This window comes from Anas acuta, chromosome 3, assembly GCF_963932015.1.
Source record: "Anas acuta chromosome 3, bAnaAcu1.1, whole genome shotgun sequence".
NCBI classification, from domain to species: Eukaryota; Metazoa; Chordata; class Aves; order Anseriformes; family Anatidae; genus Anas; species Anas acuta.
Genome location: NC_088981.1, coordinates 10,647,771 through 10,671,032, shown reverse-complemented (window position 1 = coordinate 10,671,032; position 23,262 = coordinate 10,647,771). Strand labels below are relative to the sequence as shown.

Here is a 23,262-nt window from a genome sequence, read left to right as displayed (position 1 = left end):
TGTTTTTATGCGCTTTTAGCACTATCTATTCAGAGAGATGAAAGCAAAACTTAAGGCAATCTTGCTCTCTGCCTAAAACCAAGCTGAACAATAAGGATTGTAAGAGAGGCCTGTGGCTCCATAGGGCATGTGCTGTGTTCTGTGATACGATAACAATAACACAGCATAAATGACCTGCTATGAAATCGCAAATACAACTGCTCTGGGACAAAACCCAACATAGCAGCTGTGGCACCACCAGCCTTGCTCTGGGCAGCTCTGTGGGACTGGTGCTGTCCCACCCTGCCACCAGCACCCTGCCCAGCTCTCTGCATCTGGCTGCTTTATATATTTCGCATATCCTTCAGCATCTACTTAATGAGCTCTCAAAGCAGGTGCTGCTGCGAAGTGATTGCGCTAAGGAAAGGCTGTGAGAAGTGCAGGATCCAACTGTGTGTCATCTGCAAAGCCTGAGGAGTGTTGGGCCACCTCCAGCACAGGTGAGAAGCGCCCCGTGCGTGGTGCAAGTGGTGCCTCGGAGCACAGCACCTCTGTGATTCACTTGTGCACACAGGGCACACCCCGCATGCCCTGAGACCTGCCACCTCCACCTCGTGTGTGCAGGGGAACCCAGCACCAGCAGCACGCACTGGAGCATGGTGGGGCTTTCAGGCACTGGGAAATCCAGGTCCTGGCCCCAGGCTTCAGCCCTTGCTGTTTTGTGGCAGAAGGCAGTGGGCAGCAGAGATGCAGACAACACTAACCAGGGCTTACAAGTGCTAAGCTAAACATAAAGCACCTTGATCGTGGCAAGTGCATAAGAGGGTTCAGTAAATGTTTATATTGATTAAACTATTAATAAAGATGAGCAGATCACATTATGCTTACCATTATTATATTGCTTTCTTCCCCTCTCCTCCCTCTTTCTCCTCCCCTGAATGTTTTTTCTAGAATACAGTAAACACATGCAGGGGATGAAACATTCTCATCTCAGCGACCTTGGCTGTCTGGAAGTCCTCCCAGGCATTGGCTGTGGAGGCACGTAGTACCTGCACGTTGGGCTCTGGCTTCGGTGCAGCTATTTATGTGGCTAACCTCTGCACTGGAGAGGGCAATCTCCAGAAAAGTGCTTGGAAAAAAAAAAAAAAAAAAAAGATAGGTATTGCAAGTAAGAGAATGGCAATGATGAGATGTATTTACCCCAGGGGGATCCTTGTCTTAGTGTTTTTTGACAGGCATACAGACATCCAGGAAGGAAGAGCATCAATCAGATTCTTTATTAATATATTTTTGAATGATGAAAGAATGCATTCATGTAAGCAGGGTCCCTCTGATTCTCTATCATCGCTAACATTTTGGTTCTGTCAGGAAATTAAAGTCCAATTCTGTGCTTTCTTAAAAAGGTTAAAACTTATGGAAACTTTGCAATGGAGGTCGGTGAGAAAAGGCAGGTCTTGGGTAATCAGTTATTTCCATCCTGAGTTGTAGGACAGAGGGCTTGGTGCTAAAGGAAAGGATTGTTCTCTTTGAATAGATTTTAATTACTTTTTTATTATTATTATTTTGAAATGGTGAAAGTGATCTATTGAGGAATGTTTGCTGCAGGTTTTTTTTTTTTTTTTTTTTTCTGAAAATGTTCTTGGAGGACTTGAAAACTTGGAACACTTGCAGGGGTTTCTGAAAACCTTTACTTTTAACAGCAGTAATTTTGGGATGGGATGGGGGGAGGTTTTCCCCAAAGGTGTTGCTAAAATGTTTTGGTTAGGCTTTAGGTTTTTAGGCTTTAAGATCAAGTTACTTTTTTGTTATACATTGATGATGAAATACTCAGGTCTGTTTAAGGAATTCAAATCCCTCGTTCCCACTCAAATTAAAAGCATTGAGGTGTTCAGATCCCTTAGTCAGCTTCCGGAATCTTAGTCTATAACTTCAGTGTTAGTTCAATACAGCTAATTTGTGTTAAACACACTTCTGAATGCAGCTACGATGTAATTTATCTCATGGTGGTATTTCCTCAGTCAGTTTTATGATTGCATGCAGTAGTTCTCAGTATCCTAATGGACTGGGTAGGCCATCCTCAGGTCCTTGGGCAAGCAAAACCTCCAGTGAAATCTTTGGGAGCTTTGTTCATGTAGCACCTCCAAGGGCAGACTGTGAATGCTGCTGTGCACACAGGTAGGTGTTGGCCTTTGAGTGAAGGTCACTTTGGGAGGAAAGCAGTACCATGGAGCAGCCCACACAAGTACCCCTCAGTAGACTGGGGGAGAAAATGATGGCTATCAGCTGCGATTGCACCGGGTTGTGTGTGCAGGAGGGGATGACGCAGTGAGGGACCTGAGAGCTGTGGCTCAACGCTGGGTTCTGGCTAAAGGAAACCGTTCCTGGCATATTCTGCAGAATATATGGCATTGGTGTTATTCATATAATGGGCCACTTGCCAAATGCATAAACACTAAAACCGCAAGGTTTTCATTCAGGAATTCTCTGCTTTTGCATGTTCTCTCCCAGTGCTTTGATGTTGTAGAATTAAAATATTTGTTTTCAGTCTGGCTGGATACCAAGCTCATATAGTGTCTTATGGCAGCAGTTGTAAAAGCTTTCTTTTTTCTCCCTAGACACAGCTCCTGGGTGGGTGGCACCTCTTACCATCAGGTGGACAGTTCTGAGTTGGGGCTTCAGATAATGAAAACCAAGCCCCAGCATTTTTCTTCTCAGCAGAGTTTTTCCTTTATTCCCTTTCACTTCGTATGTTTTTTCTTTCTCTGCATGTATCCCAGTGTGTCCAGTACAGCATTGTACTGTACACCTCAGAACTTCAGTGTCCTCTTCCTTACAGATTAGGTTTGCAGGTAAGCTAGAGAGCTGTCTCACAGTTCAGGAGTTGCTTTCTGTCTTCATCTGCAGAGTTTTTCATTGTCCTGGGATTGAAGTCCCTCCTTATATTCTCCCCTGCCAGGAGTTTGCCGCCTGTGATCCCAGCTGTGCTCCTTCCTGTGGCGTCTTCTCAGGGTGCTGTTACAAAATCAACCCGTGCTGCCCCCTGGGTCTCCTTCCCTGCTGAAAGATGCTGGGAGAGCTGTAGCTGTTCGGTGCCATTCAGTCATTTCATCTGGCTTCACTCAGGCTAGGCCACTGCCTGCCCTCCCTCACCACACCTGCACTGTATCGCTGTCCCTACAGCTGCCTCTGCCGAGCATCTTGCAGCGCGGGGAATGGACTTCAGTTCCGTGTAACGTTCAACACAGCATCTACAGCAAGCTACGTAGCTTGATCCAGACTCAGAGAGATCAAAGGAAAGGTGCTACAGAGAACTAGGCACTTGATGGGAGAGGTTCAGATGGAGATCCAGGGGCTCTTCCCCCTTTTGCAGGAAAAGATCAGACCAACCAACCTGGGGATCCTTCTCACGCAAGAGCTTGCTTTTTTTTCCCCCTTCCTCTGTCCTAAAGCCTGGATTAATAACTAGGGTGAATCACAGCTGGCTCTGGGTGCTTTGTCTAAAGCAGGGATGTGTAAGAGTGCACTATTCCAGTTGTTCTCCTACGTGTGTGCCGGAGTACCTGTGGCTCGAGCCATCAGAGCAGCAGAGAGAAGACAGGAATGAGGGCAGAATGATCCAGCAATGCACCAGCTGGCTTTGCACTTCAAAAGCAACTACCATGCATCTTAAATCCCAGCAAGATGCCAGAGGGCACCTAACACTTTGCCTCTGATAATTTGGCTTGGTTTAGCTCCCCAGGTGGCTGGCTGCATGCGGCTGTGCCCCAGGCTGGACTCCTCAGGGCCAGATGAGCGTGGAAAGGAAAGAAAAGGAAGTGTCCTCCAGGTGTCAGTGCTGGAGGTGCAGGAGCTGCTCTGCGCTGTGCTCCTGGCCCCCCAGCCCTTTGTGTCCCAGCAGCACTAAGAGCTGGCCTTGCGGGAGGTGCTGGCGGGCTGTCAGGTGTATGTAAGTGAGCTGTGAGCACACTGCCTCACCTCTCAGTTTTTGGGCTTCAGGGGCACAAGGAGCTGCAGAGCTCTCTTCTTCAGGGAAGTCAGGGCACAGTTCAGTGGGCAGAAGAGGACAGCGACACAGAGGGCTGCAAACAGAAAAGGGATGCTGTGTCAACCACTAGCCCAGCAGCAAAAGGAAACAATAAACTGTTCAAAAAGCAACAACTGGAAAGCACCTTCAGCCCAGATGGGCTTTGGATTACCAAAGCAAACAAAAAAAATGGCTGGGGGTCAGGAGCAGGGCGATGTCCAGAGTAAAGATAGAGCATCTGGGGAGCTAGGTGGCAGTTTTCTTGGTTCTGTGCCCAATCTATTTTTGTGACATACTCCATATCTACCGCATATAACCTGGAAAAGGAGAAGATGCCCTCTTGCTTTCCTGTTTCATGAAGGAGGCCTTGTCTGCCTGCTCTTCCAGCTTTTTGTCATCACTCTCTTTGCTAAGAAAGGAAAGAGCACTGGGATGCTGTGGCTGGAAACATCCCCTCGAGGCCAGAGTCTGCCTTAAGAATCGAGGCTCTTACAAGCCTGAAGAACACTTCAGAACAGTGACAAGTCCTGCCAAGGAGATTTAGCATGCAAGGAAATGTCATTTATAATACAAACAAATTTATAATGCGACTAATCTGCGTATTTACATGACACATTCATTTGTAATTAAAGTCATACTTTAATTAGCTGGTTATTTCAAATTGGGAAATCCTCCTTCCAACGAACAGCTAGCCCTGGTAACACACCTCTCTCAGTGAGTGCTAAGGCAGAAGTATCTTCTGCGTGATAAGCTCACCATCTGATAAATCCCAGTGCTGCAGCTGTGTTTCATCAATAGGAACTGTGCGTTTCCATCTTTTCCATCGCCAGAGGAGGGAGCTCAGGTGGTTCCCAGGACAGGGAGGGCTTTGCAGAGATGATTCTGCACGTATTGGCTCTTTGCTTCCCAGGTCATTTTATTACAAGCCCAGGCTGGAGAGCAAGAGTTTTCCAGAATACTAGCTAACACTTCTGGTTGGATTCAGGTTTTAAGCTGTCAATCACCAACCCCTGTGAGGCTTGGGACATAGAAAAAGGACTTTGCTTTCAAAGATATTGAACACTCAGGGACACTTAACATGTTTTTAAAACTATTTTTTACTGGGGAAAACAAACAACCAAACAAACAAACACACATTTATTTGGTAAATCATTTTAAAGACATTTCCCCCCTCACCTAGACATTGCTGCAGAAATGCAGTGTACCCAATTGTACTCAGCTTCTACAAGTGCTTCCTACCTGGGCTCTTGAAAACCCTTTTCCATGTGTAAGAGGTTTTTCTCCTGGGTGACCTGCATGTGTCTGGCTCCTCTTCTTCCCATATCAAGATTGACGGCTTCTTCATCAGCCCGTACATGCCTGCCAAATTAACAGGGTATGAGCTAAGGGTACTCATACAGCTCACTCCTGAATTACATCACGACTTTCCTCTGAAGGCATAACGGGTGCAGATGATACAGCCACTTTCAATTACTCCAATTAAAAAACTGAATATAACGAGCTCTGTAGCAGCCACCCATGCCAGGGATTAGGAAGGCCATCTTTTGCAAGACGTACTAGAAATAGAGCCGGTCAAGAGACAGCTAATCCTTCCCACCCACTGAAATTTGTTGTTATGTGCTCCATTGGAATTCAGAATCTTTAGGGTTTTTTACTAGCTATTTGAAGTTATTTTTATGAGAGCTTTGGAAATGTTTGTCAGTTGTACAAAGAGGCCATACAGAATAAGCAGAAAAAAACCCTATTGTATGAATAACTTAATGCACTTCAAAAGGCTCAGCAGCATGCAGTGATGTCAGATCATTTGTACAAGGTCAAATCAATTTTATGACCAGCCAAACATTAGCAATTTTTTTTTCTTAGAATCAAAGCAAGGATGTTCCAAGAAATACTCGAGGAAAAATCAAGTTGCATTTATTAGAAACCGTCACTCACTGAAACTTGTTCTCTTCAAGAGAAAACAAGGCACTTATTCCTTTCTTAATGGTAAGCTCTTGCATCCGAACATCATCCAGGGACAAATTCAGGTTTAAAGGTTTTCTACTTTATTGGGCACAAGAATCAGAACTGGGGCCTGCTTGTCTGTGGTACAGTGAATAATCTTTGAGAGGTGACTTTTATTGGTTTGCTTCAAAATAGGTCTGACCCATTAAAAATGTCTACTTAAGCACCATATTTCCTTTAAACCCATCTGCTTGAAGTTGTCTCCAGACAGTGCATGTTAGGGAAAGGGTGATTGCTGGTTAGACAGTTGAGAAAAGAGTGACCTGTCTTGTCTTGCTTCAGGGAAAGAGAGAGCTGGAATGAGGTTTTGAGGGAAGTATTGCCTTAGTGTCCTAGGAAGAGCCCACGGAGATCTATGGATGAATTTTCATGGCCAAAAATTGGCCTTCTCTGTGCCAGGTGTGTTGGGAGCTGTGCAGGTGTCTGAAAGCTGGAGCAAACCAATGCTCAGCTCCTGTTATCTGTCCGTTCACGCCGGAATGCTGACCCCGAGAAAAAGTGACTGAGTCTCAACATCTTTGCTGCACATCTAACCTGGACCGAACTGTCTGTCCTGCTTTTCAACTCATTACATCATTTTCATATATCAGATGTTTATCATATCTCACTGAATTGTGCCCGATGCACAAAGCTCAGTGCCAGCTGTATTTCGGCGGTGCCTGGGCTGACCGACTCCCATGGGCTGCCCTCCAGGAGTAGGCAAAAAGACATGTCCTGGCCCCTTTGCCCCTCTGCTTCTCAGAAAACTGCAGTGAGACTTAGTCTCATTTTACCTGATGCCAGGTTTTAGCTGCAGAGTCGGTTGCATTGCCTTGTTTTGCATCAGACAGTGTGACTCCACACGATTGACACAGACAGACACGACCTGTGCCCCGTAGCTGGGAGCATGAATAAAAGATCTGCTAGAGATGTCTAAAGAGAGGTGCAGAGACCAAATGGGTGAAGGAAGCATTCCTCTTGACACCTCCTTTTCCAGCCCATAAACATTTGCAGACTTTGGGGTCATGTTTTTTAAAAGAATGTCATTTATTCTCATCTTTCTGCCAGCATTTTTATTTTCTGGACCTTTTATAAATAACATTAAAGCTTGCTGTTCTTGAAGGAATAGGGAAGAAGGGAATGGTCCCTCCCTTTACGGGCATGACCTGGTAAATCAGTCACTGCTGCGTGCGTGGTTATGGGAACTGACTGGGAATTTTCCATCAGTGTGTTTACTCATTGGAAAGTGCGGTCTCCATAAATTGAAAGCAGGATGGAAATTCGAATTTCTGATGAGGACTAAAAGCTTGCCTGATTCTGTGCGAGTCTTGGGTAGCAAGAAAAGAGAGAAAATGAATTTTTAATATATGCAAATATCAAACCACAAAGGTAGCCAGAAGGACGGAGTGGAAGACACATGACCTGAAAGGAGCTGTAGTTTTACGTTAATGACATCTCAATTAATTTCACGATGACTGCTTAAGATGGGAGTGGGGAAAACAAGCCCCTAGTGGGGGACAGGCACTTGCCCTTTTACAGTAAAAGGACAATTCAAATACCAAATGGGTTTGCGGGCAATAGAAAAATTAAAAAAGAAAAAAATCTGGGTGTTTTTTGGTTGGTTAGTTTGGGGTGGGTTTTTTTTTGCACAACTCCAAGGCCTAAATGGACTTGCACAATGCATACATTAAGTTTCCACCTTTTAGGACATGGCAAAATAAAATTTAAACAACGCTGTAATAAATGCAGTCCCAGAAACTAGGGCAAATGGCCCAAGAACAGAAAGAAGGCTGTGGTTATGGACAAAGTCTTCGTAACAAATCAGTTAACTAACTATAACAAAGCAGCAAGTCGAGGAGGTTTGCACCACGTGCATTTATAATTCAATCAACCTGAAAAACAGGTTGATTGAAGCCTCTGGTGGCAGACCATTGCCCGGTCTGAACTGGTGCGATTCTTTTGCAAATGTTACGAAGTCATCCTGCTCAGGCTGCAGTTCAGCTCTGTGCTGGGATCTGCACAGCTTCTGTAGCACAGCCTCAACCTGTCAGATGTTTCCTCCCAGGGGAGGAATTCTGGATTTTGCTGGCACAATTCAGTGCCACCAGCAAGACTGCTGGGGCTCAGCTGGGCCTGCCAAGTCCTCCGTGCTGCAGCAAGGAGGGCTCTGAAGGAGCTTGTGCCTTTTGTGGCTTTTCTTACTGAAAATGCCACAGCCATTCTTCTGTGTTACCTGGGAGCTTGCAGCGTAGGAAGTACTGGGAAAAGAGTTTGCCAGTCGGATAGAGAATTTCAAGAGAGTAGATTTAAAATAATCTACTCAGAAGATCTCTAATAAAATAGGTAGTTTATTTGTGTGTATTAGGGAAGCATTTAATTATCACATACAGAAGTATTCAATTTTTATTTATGTTCAGTCTTACTACATAGTTTAAATTAAGTCTCTAAGTGTATGTCATGGAACTGCTCAGAAGGTTTCTACCTTTAAGCACTGTAACAGGGGAAAACAGCATTCCAGATAACATTTCTCACTTGGTTCCCTTTCCCTAACAAAACCCTACTCCAGAATTTTTTTTCTGAAGGCTTGGAATGACAAAAAATACAGATAGAGGCATCCACACTCTTAATACTCTTTCTGAAAAACTGCGTTATCTCTAAGGGGAAATAAAACCATACAATTCTTTGAGCTCTAAACCTGGTGTTTTTCCAAAATATTTTTCTGGTCAGAAGCTGTCCAACTCTGGTTAATGAAAACCAGTGCTCGGTTTCTAAACTGGTGCAAAGTTGAGCCCTAGTTCGGGACAGTTTTACATTGGCATAAAGATTATGTTACGTCTCAGAATAGTTCCTGTGACTTACAGGACCAGAGGTTAGTCTAGCATCATGCACAGGAGATGAATAAATAGCTTCCCAGGCAACTTGTTTTTTATTTTACCTTGCATCTCTAATCCTACCACTGCAAATGCATGAAAATGTGTTGTTTGTTTGTTTCAAGAACTATATTTCATAAATATAGGCATCTTTCACGTGATTCCTGGAAAAAACTCTTCAGCCTTGTATGACTTAATGATTGATGAAGCTTGGAAACCCTTGTCTGGGGGCTGTGTCTGAGGACTCGGCACGGGGTCTCGGGTGCTGGCCCCTTCCAGCACGCGGCCTTGCTCTGGCAGCAGCAGGCAAGTGTCAGCGGCAGCGACGTGGTGTGGGGACGGAGGCTGCACACCCACATTGGGCTCTGCCCACTGGCGATGAGCGAGGGATGGGGACGGAGGAGGAGAAGTGTTGCTGCAGTGTTTCTGGCTTGTGCAACTCTTTAATCATGTTTGTTGTTTGTTTGTTTATTTTTTTAATGTGTTCGTCCAGGGTGCTTGGCAGAGAAGTTGTCTGTTGAAACAAGAGAATTACAAAAGCACTTCAGGAAAGGGAAAACTGGCCTCATAAAATGTCCATAGGTGGTGATGTATAGCTTCTTTTTGGAGGAAGAAAATGCAGGTGGTATAGGTGATGCATAGATTCACGTTACAGCTCTCATTCTCCCTTTCATCCTAAAATAAATAGCTCCTCCCGAGCTACAGTTTCAGAATGAGATCTGTTTTCTCTGAGTAGCTGCATGGTCATGATTGCTGCTGTATCAAAGTGCTGCTCTAGTTCTAATAAATCCCCAGGAGATAGGAAGGCAATACAGTTGCAAACCAGTTTTTCAAAGACTTCTAGATAACCCACATTAAAGGCACAAAAACATAGCTACAAATATCAATCATTTGAGTCATAACTCCAAACATAGGCATTTGCAGCGTGGAAAGTGGCCTGATTTATCCAAGGTGGCCCGCCGTTGTTGTAGCTGAGTGAAGTTAAATAATGCAGTACTCTTTAAAATTGCATGAGTATATGATTTCATTTATCTTATTCATTCATAATTCCTATTGCCTAGTAGTTTAGTGCCGTCAATGATTATCACATCTCTTCGATCTGTCTCTGGAGCCAGAACAGCAGGTTGTTGTGGCTCTCCCTGGCTTGCGCCATGCTCTAAGCCATGCTGTTGCAAAATAAAACTAAACTTTCCCTCCGTTGAGTTTAGGAATGATTGTATGGCCTAGCCCTTTGTCTTGAGGTAAGCGTAGCATGGCTAAGTGAGTGAGGAAGGGTTATCTTCAAATAAAACCACCTGATTTACTGCACCGCTATCCTTATGAAGTGAAAGGATTTGTGCAGTGCTTCCACTGCACAAAGGAGCGGTTTAAGTGTCTCCTGTTCAGACACACTGGGCTCTCACTTTCTTCTTCTCTTAATCACAAGAGTGCCTCCATGGGCTGAGCTGCATGGCGAACCAAAGCAGGTGGGTGCTGAGGGAGAGGTGCACGGCGAATGAAGGTACAGGGAGAGCATCTATGGCTGCTACCTACTGCAGAAGAAAAACAAGGAACGGGAAAGTGGATGGAACATCTAGGAAGGGTGATGGTTGGCAGCACAGTATGAAATACTGCGAGGAGTGGTAGAGGAATGGGAAGAAATGTGGCAAGCCAGTGAAACCAACTTTGAGTGGTCCCTGAAGTACAGCAAGAAGGGAACTCTGCCAAACACTGCCACAGTGGCTGCTCTGTGTGCTTCAGTGGCCATCCACAGACATGCAGATGCTAGATGCCTGGAGCACAGAAAGACTTGAGGAAGGTTAAAGACACCAAAAAGAGGAGATGGAATCTCTCAAGATAGAAGAAGTGGTTTGGGAGCAGCTGAAGAAAAAGCACGGTTCAGATAATCTCTGAAACACGAGTAGGCTGAGGCTAGATTGAAACAGCAGTTTCTCCACTCCGTCTTGCTCCAGCACTGTAACGTGGGGAGCTCAACTCTGTGCAGGCTGGCAGGGCGGGGACCCTTGGCAGTTTTTTGAGACTTGCACTTCTTGGCAAAGCCCAAGGCAGTCACTCTTCGGGCAGGGAGCAGTACATACTAATTTTGCTTAGCCCCATGCCTGTTGTGCTTGTGCGTGTGATTAGCTGAACGCCAACATGCTGCAGCAATTAATTAGACGAGCACTCCGGTTGTCTGAACCCTTCTCGTGCTGGTCTGCTGGGCCTTGCCCATCTCCACATCTTTTCCTCCTTGTCCTGCCCCACCCTCGCCGCAGCCAGCCCTGAAAGCCGTGAAGCAATTGCCAGCATTTCCAGGCAGCGTGCCCAAAGAGCAACACAGCGCAGCAATTTCTCAAGTAGCTGGAGCCCAGAGCACTGGGATGCCAGGCCAAGAGCTCTCGCAATGTCTGATAGTACACGGCCAGCTCCCGAAGGTGAGCAATTAAGACTTGCTCTTTCCCCCTTTCCCCTCTATCTCTTTGGCCTCCTGGTTGCAGAAAATTTAAACATCTGATCTAAAGGTACCACAGGTTAAAAAGCTATAAGAACAAAAGACTTATTATGAAAAAAATTAGGCTATTGCAAACAAAATAGTATGAATTTGGAAGGGGGCTGCCTTGCATTTCTCTGTATCCTTATGTTCTCTTTACACCTAACAGCACCTTAATCATTCATACTGCAACCTCAAAATAAATGTGTAAGCCTACCTGGAAATTTAGATCTGTGGGCCTGCACCAGGATAGCAAATATGTGATTTCATTTGTAATAAGCCTTTTAATTCCAGAAGGAACTGTGGCTAGGGGGTTCTCTCTGTGTTGTGTCACTTTGGGAGTGACACGTTTTGCATTTCAGAAGCTGTGCTTATATCAAACAAATGTCTTTATTTACACTAGCACAGTTATAGCACTAAAGACTTCCCATGGGTACCAGCTATATAAAAACAAACAGAAAATACACAATCAAATATGAACATTCCAGTCTTTGGAAACCAAAAGTTGCATACACATGAAGTGCATAAGGGAAATCTTTAAAAGGAGGAAGATGTATGATTGCTCTGCCACGTCTTCACCCCACAATGCAAACTCTCTTCTTTCCTGGTCCAGACCCTGCTGACCAAACCGCACGTTGCACATGGGAACCTACCAGTGTAGTCTTTTGATTTGGTTTGGTTTGTTTTACTACCAGTCAGCTGCTGGCAGGTGTTCCAATTCACCCAGCTTATGCCAAAATACTACAGCAAACCTTACAGAATAGATGCCAGCACTCGCTTGAAATCATTAACAAAAAGTCTGAAGTTTTGTTTGTTTTTCCTTAAATTCCTGGCACAGTGCTTTGATGTGCTATGCAATTGGGTCAGCACGTGGGAAATACATTTAATACATCCACATCTATGATGTGAACACAGTGCAGGAGATCCTAAGCAGAAAACAAAACCTCATGGATCCTACAGCAGAGAGCCCCATCAAAAAAAAAAAAAAAAAAAGACTTGGAAGAGCCTTTATTTAACCAATACCATGATCAAAGTAACCTAAAGGAGAAAGGATATCACTGGGCCAGATCCTCCTGTAGTTAAAACAGCACAGGCCCCTGGAGCCGTACTGGTGGAGGAAGTCTCCCTTACTGGTTTGCGGAGGAGGGGGGTGCTGGTGCTCAGCCCTGTGAGCTGTCAGGCCTTGTCCACGCAGGCAGGTTTTGCCAGCACAGTTTCACAGGATCCAAGCACAGGCACTTCTGGTCTGCCGGGTGCCTCTGAGGAGGGAAGCAGCGGGACGGGAGGCAGCCCGTGCTGGGTCGCCGACAGCTGCGGGTGGCAGCCGGCGTTGTTGGGGTTCCCTACCGTGTCTCTGGGGGTGCCTGCAGCAGGGGCGGCTCCTGGTGAGTGCTCTGCCTTCCAGCACAGCTGTCCTGCGCAGGGCCTGGGGGCACAGAGAGAATTTTCAGTGCCGGGCAGCGACGCGAGGGGTCTCGCTATCGCTCCTGGTAAGAGACGGACGCTCTCAGACTTCAGCACGGTGTGAGCGGGCAGAGAAGCTCAAGGTGAGCCGCAGAAACCACCGAGCAAAGAGCAAAGAAATAGGTAAGCTGGAGAAGAAAGGAAGCAGTATGGGGAGGCGGTGAGGGAGCTTCACTGCTCGGACGTGCCTTGACTAGGCTTATGGAGGAGGAGAGGGCTGGCCTCTTCCCTTGTAACCCTGCAGCCCTGCGAGCGGTGAGGTTACAGCCTGGCCAGCGAAGGCTGAATTTTCTGTCGCTCCCAAGTGGCACAAAACTCTGGCTGTGAGGACAGAGGCTCCTGGATAGCAGAGCTAATGGAGCGGGGGCGGGAACCAGCCTGCCCACCCGCACCCTTCATCCCGCACCTAGAAAGGCAGAGTGCTTACACGTGGCCCCCCGGTGGCTCTGCGGTCGCTCTCAGTCCCGTAGCCCCACAGAAATGGCAGCAGCAACGGGGTTCAGGATGTCCCAGCCTGGCAGCCAAAGCTCAGACCTGGCTCTTACGAATCCCACAGCAGGCAAGGAGCCAAGAGGAACCTCATTTTTTTTCTTTAATGCAGAAGAACTTAAAAATCATACACAGGTCACTGTCCCAAGTCTCTGCTCCCCTTTCCTCATCCCTGTGTTTTCTCCCCATGGTCAGTCCAGCCCTCTGTGCCTTGGTGGGACCATCTCCCCTGTTCCTTGGCCTACCTTGCCTTCCTCCGGGGACTGGGGTCTACTGGGGCCTTTCACAGCCACCAGAGTAGGCTCTTATCCCTGGAAAAAGCAAAATGTTTGTTTTGCACAAGAAAAAGCAATGCAGTTAGAGTATATAGCCCATTTCCTACAGCACTCTTGTTTGCTGGTGAATTGCAACGACCTCACAATCTTGCGCATTTTGATATATGCTGTAGGTGCAATCTGCAAGTTTGCCCTCAGAGTTACCTTTCAGGGACAAGTGGCTTTCTATGAAGGTTTTCACTGTCTTCTGGTACTCATCGTCAGTCATGTGGAGCTGTGCTACCTCCATGCTCGCAGAGCACTCTTCTTTCGTGGTCATCCCCTCCTCTCGAGGAGGCCAGTGTGCAGCAGACACCCTAAAACCTGCTTTATCCAGGTTCCTGGCAAATGTCCTCCCAATGGAGCTGTTGGACACGAGAATGACAATTGCTCTCCCTTTTACGTCAATGTTCTTCTCCACAATGCCGAAGGACAAGAAGATAATGCAGCAGGCCAAAAAGACGACGGAAACAAACACAAAGGCGTAAAGGAGGCAGGAAAGGGTCATTGCAAGGAACAAGTCTACAGCCAGCAAGACCCAGTGCTGGAAGAGGAAAATCATCATTAGGATTAGCCTCCTCCTCCCTCACAGGCGAGCTGAGAAATCTGCGGGGAGTCTCTGTGCACAGCCGGGCTGTTATAAAGCCAGGCAGCGTTGCGAAACGTGCGGAGGCAAGGCAGAGCCCCCGGGGAGGATGAGTCACGGTCGTGGATATACCAACAGCGGAGATTGCCAAACTGCACAGGCTTTCAGGAGACAGCAGTTCTCTGTTTGTCTTGGCTTTGCTGCACACTTGGGTGCTCCACCAGGCTGAAATTTAGGGCTTTGTTATGTAAGGGCATTTCCCATGTGCCTTCTTTAGGGCCAGTGGTGTCTGTAGGGATTTCTTACAGCAGTGTGCACGGCATTGGGAAGCCATGGACTAGAGCTAATCCCCAGGCAGCAGAGCAGTGCCACACAGAGTACATTTGTCACTGCGTGGGGAAATGCCCCTGGTACACAGCACAGCGGGGCTCCTTGCTGCAGCTGTAGCCCCTGCGGGATCAGAGGAGACCGCAGACATAGGAACAAGAGTGGCAAAGGCAAATCCTACAGCTACAAGGCTCAGCTAGCCCCTAACAGCAGGACAGGAGGAAAGCTTCTGAATAAGCTCGTTGCTTCCCGACTGCCAGCTCTTACTGGGACCCCTGTTACCTCGAGGCCTTGCATGTTGGACGTCCCTTTTTAAGAACAGTCTTCCTTCTCTCTGAGCCCTTGGTCACAGTGCGAACCATAAGGTTTGGTTTGATCTGGTTCTCAGGGTCCCAGGGGCTCCTGTTACCTGGAGGCCTAAGCGCAGCACAGGCACATCGCACACGTAGCACATATTAAGCAATGAGTGTTGCCTACATATTCATTCTTAATCAATCGCTTTCTAATTTCTAATCCCATGTTTATTACAACAGGTGGTTTCAACAGATTTAACCTTGCAGTCTCCCAGGGATCAGAGTTATAACTGATGCTTTTGCCCAGGTATAAGGAGTCTGCCCTTTCTCAACCATTCTTACCATTGTCCCAGTAGTCAGGAGCACTCGGAATAGTCTGTCCCAACAGGCTGCAGTTTCAATTCTCTCCATGTTCGCATCAGAACCCAATCTCCTGCTGGAATGGATGGATCAGGGCTTCCAAGGGTGGGCTTTGGGCTAACGATCCACAGGGCCTGAGAGATGACAGAGGTGACAGCCCAAGCATATAGTTCTTAAGAAAAGCATCTTTTGTCTCAAATTGAGGTAATGCATTCCTTTGTCCAGGTACAGCAATCCAAATAACATTTCGTATAGTGAAACTCCCACATCTTTTCTTGGGACAGTTGCAATTCAGAGAAGTGCCAAAGGTAAGCATTCATTCAGGGGGGCCGAGTTACCAGAACTGGGTCCATTGCTTCTTTACTACCTGCTCCGCTTCACCCTTCCAGAAAAGGAAGGATGCAAAGGAGTATGAAATTTCCACTTGATCCTTAGACTCCACATTAGCCCTTGCAATATTGCTGACAGGAGGTGATTGCCTTGCTCAGAGTCAATATTTTCAACAATTCCATACCCGGGAATTATTGTTCGAGAATTTCTTTAGTTACTGTGTTCACAGGAGCAGATGCTGAAGGGAGAGCTTCCACCCACCCTGACACACGATCAGCCAAGACTAAGAAGTAATTAACTCTACCCACTCTGCGAAGGAGTTCTATAAATCTACCTGTACATTCTGGAAGCCTTGCATTCCTGGGTCTCGCCCCCCTTTGGGCTGACTGCGGATAATTTTCCCGTTTACCTTTTGACACACTGCACAGCTCCTGCACGCCTGTTCCACCAGAGCCTCTATATTCCTACACATACACATTGCCACAGCACAGCGCCACACATTCCTTGAATTCCCCAATGACTCTCCTGATGGAAAATACTTCATATTTGCTTCAGTAGCACTTTATTCAGCATTTCTCTCCCCTCAGGGAGTATCTGTTTTCCTTTGGAGTTCATCATTCCTAACTCCTTAAAAACCTCTTTCTCCTAAAACAGTTTATTTCCTTTTAGTCTGGGGTGGGAGTAACTCAGCAAATCCCTGGATCCTCTTTGGATTTATTCTTTGTTCTCCCTCAGACACCAGATGCCCTAAACACTCGACTTCTCTTTCTACGTTATCTTCATTGATTTTCCAGTACTTTCAAGCCCTGCTTTCCCAGAAAGTCAAACAGCTTGTTGGTGGCTTCCTTCACAGCTGTTTTCTCCTGACCTGATGATAAAAGATCATCCCCACACTGTAACAGGAACACCTCCTCCCAAGGTTGGAACTGCTCAAAAAATTGTTCTAGAACTTGCCCAAATAAGTTCAGTGGCACTGTAAGTCCCTGAGGTAGCATCGTCCATCTGTACTGTTCCTTCCGCCCCATGGCAAGGTCTTTGCACCCCAAGGCAAATCTATCTTTGCTCCCAGGCTCTGAGAGCCCTCCATTAGGGACACCGTCACTCCAGCCTACCAATTTGACATTTCAATGCCCGATTTCTTTACCAAATCCTTTCCCACCATGTTAGTCCCTGCCTCGGGTGCATGCAGGAATTGCCCAGTGATCGTTCTACCCCTGGCCTCAGCCTGGCGTCCCCGCACAGTGGCACTGCTATCCCAGTCCCTTCTACCCCCATCGCATTTAGGGTTTCATTAGTTCACTGAAGCCCTGATACTTCACAGGCCAGCAACGAACCCAGAATCCTTCCCCTCCCAAGCACTCTACTCCAGGGAATAATACACCCAAGACTGGCGGCTCTCCCCCCAGCAATACAAACAAGGCCTTAGAAACAGATTTGACTGTGCTGCCAGTCCTACAGGGTCCTCAATTCAAGACTTTGTTTCTCCAAAAAAGCCTTCTCCAAACTCCTCACCTCTCTGCTGCTAAGGGAGGGAGCTCACACAACCTGTTTGGCCTTGTCCCACGGGAACCTCCCTAAGAGGGTACCCGGGGGCGTTAGTTCTGCTCGTATCAGGGAAGGCGAAAGTCTCCACAGCTCTTCTGCATTGCTCGAACTCTTGCTAGAGCCCAGAGCGCGCTCCTTCTGCAGGGACAGCACCAATTGCACTCCCTGCTGCCCCTCCTGGAGCAGCTGCTGCTGCCTGCGGTGCAATAGGAGGACTACATGGAGCAGAACTTGATTCCTCCTCTGGAAAAGGGAGCCTTACTGTTTTACATACACATTTAAAGCCTGAATTCTCATCACACCCGCATTTTGGCCAAAATACTGAAATTCCTTTTACTGGCTTTTTTGGCCAGACAACTACACCATACCTAACTGTTTTCAGTTTTTTATTTTTCTCTTTTTGCTAGCTCTCGGGCTGTTTTTCCAAATCTTTACCATTCTCCCCAAAGGATTCTCCTTAGGCACAATCCCAGGGTCTGTGCCCCCACCCCACTGACCTTGGAAGCCTTAACCTCAGCCCTTCCTGACGTGCTGCTCTGCACTTCACCACCCACGGGGCACCACTCGCCGTCACCTCGGATCAGGACAGAGCTGGGGTGCGTCTCATTCACACTGCACACAGGAGTCTCCCCGAAGCCACCCCGAGGCACGATCCCACTGGCCCTCCTGGCCACCAGGGCACACTGCTGGCTCAGGGCCAACCTGTCGTCCACCAGGACCCCCAGGTCCTTCTCCGCAGAGCTCCTCTCCAGCAGCTCATCGCCCAGCCTGGACTAACAGACGCGCTTCTCCTTCCCAGCCGCAATTCCTTTTCTTAAACCTCAGCTGGTTTCTTCCTGCCCAGCTCTCCAGCCTGCCCAGCCCTCACAGAAAGGCAGCACAGCCTTCTGGCGTGTGGGCCGCTCCTCCCAGCTTTGTCTCAGCAGCGTGCCTCTGAAGGGCAGACACCATTCCCTCATCAAGGTCGTCGATGAAGATGCTGAACAAGGCCCCACCACGCAACTCACCCTTGGTTGGCGTCTTCAAACCCACGGCTGTGGGATTATTCTGGGTTGTGCCTGCGTGCACGAAAGGAGGGGTCTGGAGTGCCTGTGAGCACAGTGGGAGGGGTCCTGGGTTCCTGGGTGGGACACTTTGACACTATATAAGATAGTGTCACGCAGTAATACATTGGCTTATGGCACAGAACGCTGGTTCTTGTGTTTATTTGTCCCAGGGCTTTCGGTCGGGTTGTCCTACAAGGGCTTCAGAGCGATCCCAACCAGAGCTAGACAGGCTGCTTCTTCCCACTGGCAACCTTGACGGTAACCCAAATGGTAGAAGACCATGCCAGCATCCTACTGACAAAGTTCTTTCTCCAACAGGCTGTTAAATAGGCAATAAAGAAAACGTAGAGCTGGGGGGCTTGTTTCGGCTTTTTGTTGTTGTTGTTCGCTTTGAGTGATTCAGTTGCACTCCATGAAAGAAAAGCTTAGAGCATCACTATAGAGTCACAGAATAGCCCGAGTTAGAAGGGCCCCAAAAGGATCATCGATTCCACAACCTGGCACAGCACAGGTCTACGCAAAATTTTACACCATGCACTAAGTACACAGGCCGATTGTTTCTCTTTGTCCCATTTGATCTACATACACACAGCAACCCCCATGAATTACAGTGCACGCTCCTCCCTGTGAGGTGAGGAATAAATCTAACACCATTCCGTTGTGCAGTGCTCTTTCTGCAAGGTCGTTGCCCCTTTTTGTGGTGCCTGCACTGCATCCAGAGCGTTATGTTCCAAATTTATAGGTGTATTTATAGATTTAGGACAAGGAAGAAAGGGCTCCAGGTGCAGCAAAGGGAATTTAGTCAAGGTGTTGGGGTGTGCTGGTTTGACTCGGGTGGGCAGCCGAGTTCCACCATGGCCGCTCCCTCACTCCCCCTCCCCCAAGGGAACGGGGGAGAAAATGCCATGCAGAGGGTTCAAGGGCTGAGATAAGGACGGGGAGATCACCCAGCAATTCTCCTGATGGGCAAAACAGACTCCAAGGAGGGAGAGAGAAAGATTTCTCCCCCATCCACCCTCTCCATCCTCCTACCTCCCAGCGGCGCAGGGGAACCGGGCAATGGGGGCTGCGCTCAACCTGGAGCACTTGGGCTCCGCCGCTCCTTCTCGGTCCCTCTCTGCCCCTGCTCCACTGTGCTCCGTGGAGCCAAGGGCCACAAGATAAAGAAAATACGAAATGCTCCACAAGGAATGTAATAAATGACCAAGTCCCAAATAGGATTGCAATTAAATTTACAATTTATTAAACAAATAGAGGTAAGCAAACAGCGTTGGCTGTGTCGGAAGTCTCCCCTCCAGCAAGATGCACACAAGTTACAGCAGGCGGCTGGTTTTTATGCTCCTAGGCTAATCCATATTCCACACCGCTTTTTGGAAAAGGCAGGGTTATTCATCTTCCCCCCCCCTTCTCCTTATTTGCTCATCTCTTAGCCGGATATCAGAGACCCGTGCAGCGCCCCATGAGATAGTTAGCAGTTATTTAGTGCTCTTACCCCTCTGTGCTCTTAGCCCCTAGACCCGAGTTTCAAGGTTTACCCTTCAAACCCCCTTATTGACACGAACTGCTAGACCACACCTTTGCAAGATACAGAAACTGTATACATCAACCACTCTGCTTCTCTTGGACTTGTAGTTATACAAGGGTATGTACGACAGAAGGCCACATTTCCTCATGTGGCCCTAGCATTGTCCTGTATTGACATGAATCAGATGAACAGATCTCACAAGGAATTACTCCTCAAGTGCCAAGGCGAAAAAAAACACCAAAAGCAAGACGCAGAAGCTCTCCTGATGGGAAATGTGCTGAAGAGATCCCCAAAAGCTGCACGATGCAGAATTCCTAATGGGATGCAGTGAAGAGAACCACAAACCCTCCAAAATGAAGCAGTCCTCAGGGCGTGGAATGAGAAAGAAACACCAAATGTTGGAAGATAAAGCACTCCTAAAAGACAACAAGGTGAAAACAATACCAAGAGTTGTAGGATGAAGCTTTCCACAGGTAAAAACGTGGCGAGGAGAATCCCAAAGGTTGGAAAATGCAGAATCCTCAGGGTCGCAGCGAAGAAAACACCAGAAGCTGCACGCTGAAACAATCGTCAGGGCCTACAACAAGAAAGACAACACCAAATGTAAGAAGATGAAGCACTTGTCAGAAGGAACAAGATGAAAACAATAACAATGGTTCTACGACGAAGCTGTCCTCGCAGAAAACATGGTGAGGAGAACCCCAAGAAGTGGCCGAAGCAATCCTCAGGGCCTGCAACAAGAAAGAAAACACCAAATGTTAGACGATGCAGCACTTCTCAGAGGGTACAAGATTAAAACAATACCAAGGGTTCTGCGATGAAGCCGTCCTCAGGGAAAAAGATGCTGAGGAGGGTCCCAAAGGTTGGACAATGCAGAATCGTCAGGGTCGCAGCGAAGAATGCACCAGAAGCTGCACGCTGAAGCAATCCTCAGGGCCTGCAACGAGAAAGAAAACACCAAATGTTAGAAGATGAAGCACTTCTCAGGGGCAAACAGATGAAAACAATACCAAGGGTTCTGCGATGAAGCTGTCCTCAAGGAAAAACATGCTGAGGAGGATCCCAAAGGTTGGACAATGCAGAATCCTCAGCGTCGCAAAAAGAAAACACCAGAAGCTGTACGCTGAAGCAATCCTCAGGGCCTGTAACAAGAAAGAAAACAACAAATGTTAGAAGATGAAGCACTTCTCAGGGGCAAAAAGATGAAAACAATACCAAGGGTTCTGCGATGAAGCTGTCCTCAGGGAAAAACATGCTGAGGAGGATCCCAAAGGTTCGACGATGTAGAATCCTCAGCGTCGCAGCGAAGAAAACACCAGAAGCTGCACGCTGAAGCAATCCTCAGGGCCTGCAACGAGAAAAGAAACAGCAAATGTTGGAAAATGAAGCACTTCTCAGGGGCAAAAAGATGAAAACAATACCAGTGGTTCTACGATGAAGCTGTCCTCGCAGAAATCATGGTGAGGAGAACCCCAAGAAGTGGCCGAAGCAATCCTCCGTCCCTGGAATGAGAAAGGAAACACCAACTGTTAGAAGATGAAGCACGTCTCAGGGGCAACAAGGTGAAAACCTTACCAACAGTTGTACGATGAAGCTCTCCTCAGGGGAATCGTGCTGTGGAGAACCCCAAAACTTGGACAATGCAGAAGCGCTCCTCAAGTCGCAGGGAAGAAAAAAACAAAGCTGCTCAATAAATCATTAATCTGAGACTGCAGTGCAGCAACACCAAAAGCTGAACAAAGGGGCTCACCTCATGGGAAACGTGGTGAAGAGAACCCCAAACCCTGCACAATGAAGCAGTCCTCAGGGCCTGGAATGAGAAAGAAACAACAAATGTTGGAAGATGAAGGACTTCTCAGTGGAACAAAAAAAGGAAAACAATACCAAGTGTTGTACGATGAAGCTCTCCTCAGGGAAAAACATGCTGAGGAGGATCCCAAAGGTTGGACAATGCAGAATCCTCAGCGTCGCAAAAAGAAAACACCAGAAGCTGTACGCTGAAGCAATCCTCAGGGCCTGTAACAAGAAAGAAAACAACAAATGTTAGAAGATGAAGCACTTCTCAGGAGCAAAAAGATGAAAACAATACCAAGGGTTCTGCGATGAAGCTGTCCTCAGGGAAAAACATGCTGAGGAGGATCCCAAAGGTTCGACAATGTAGAATCCTCAGCGTCGCAGCGAAGAAAACACCAGAAGCTGCACGCTGAAGCAATCCTCAGGGCCTGCAACGAGAAAAGAAACAGCAAATGTTGGAAGATGAAGCACTTCTCAGGGGCAACAAGATGAAAACAATACCAGTGGTTCTACGATGAAGCTGTCCTCGCAGAAATCATGGTGAGGAGAACCCCAAGAAGTGGCCGAAGCAATCCTCCGTCCCTGGAATGAGAAAAGAAACACCAACTGTTAGAAGATGAAGCACGTCTCAGGGGCAACAAGGTGAAAACCTTACCAATAGTTGTACGATGAAGCTCTCCTCAGGGGAAACGTACTGTGGAGAACCCCAAAACTTGGACAATGCAGAAGCGCTCCTCAAGTCACAGGGAAGAAAAAAACAAAGCTGCTCAATAAATCATTAATCTGAGACTGCAGTGCAGCAACACCAAAAGCTGAACAAAGGGGCTCACCTCATGGGAAACGTGGTGAAGAGAACCCCAAACCCTGCACAATGAAGCAGTCCTCAGGGCCTGGAAAGAGAAAGAAACAACAAATGTTGGAAGATGAAGGACTTCTCAGTGGCACAAAAAAATGAAAACAATACCAAGTGTTGTACGATGAAGCTCTCCTCAGAGAAAAAAATGGCGAGGAGGATCCCAAAGGTTGGACAATGCAGAATCCTCAGCGTCGCAGCGAAGAAAACACCAGAAGCTGCACGCTGAAGCAATCCTCAGGGCCTGCAACGAGAAAAGAAACACCAAATGTTGGAAGATGAAGCACTTCTCAGGGGCAACAAGATGAAAACAATACCAGTGGTTCTACGATGAAGCTGTCCTCGCAGAAATCATGGTGAGGAGAACCCCAAGAAGTGGCCGAAGCAATCCTCCGTCCCTGGAATGAGAAAGGAAACACCAACTGTTAGAAGATGAAGCACGTCTCAGGGGCAACAAGGTGAAAACCTTACCAACAGTTGTACGATGAAGCTCTCCTCAGGGGAATCGTGCTGTGGAGAACCCCAAAACTTGGACAATGCAGAAGCGCTCCTCAAGTCGCAGGGAAGAAAAAAACAAAGCTGCTCAATAAATCATTAATCTGAGACTGCAGTGCAGCAACACCAAAAGCTGAACAAAGGGGCTCACCTCATGGGAAACGTGGTGAAGAGAACCCCAAACCCTGCACAATGAAGCAGTCCTCAGGGCCTGGAATGAGAAAGAAACAACAAATGTTGGAAGATGAAGGACTTCTCAGTGGCACAAAAAAAGGAAAACAATACCAAGTGTTGTACGATGAAGCTCTCCTCAGGGAAAAACATGCTGAGGAGGATCCCAAAGGTTGGACAATGCAGAATCCTCAGCGTCGCAAAAAGAAAACACCAGAAGCTGTACGCTGAAGCAATCCTCAGGGCCTGTAACAAGAAAGAAAACAACAAATGTTAGAAGATGAAGCACTTCTCAGGAGCAAAAAGATGAAAACAATACCAAGGGTTCTGCGATGAAGCTGTCC

The 23,262-nt window shown here is 47.3% G+C and overlaps 1 protein-coding gene across 1 annotated transcript; it reads right to left on the bottom strand.

The window, feature by feature from the left end:
- Positions 1-1,290: 1,290 nt before the first annotated feature.
- On the bottom strand, positions 1,291-15,896 carry LOC137853375 (dehydrogenase/reductase SDR family member 9-like). The gene is made up of 3 exons (XM_068675662.1): positions 13,759-15,896; positions 5,243-5,362; positions 1,291-4,058 (listed from the first exon to the last, which is right to left on the bottom strand). The coding sequence occupies exons 1-3, from the start codon at positions 14,156-14,158 to the stop codon at positions 3,958-3,960; spliced, it is 621 nt and encodes a 206-aa protein (XP_068531763.1). The 5' UTR covers positions 14,159-15,896; the 3' UTR covers positions 1,291-3,957.
- Positions 15,897-23,262: the final 7,366 nt, after the last annotated feature.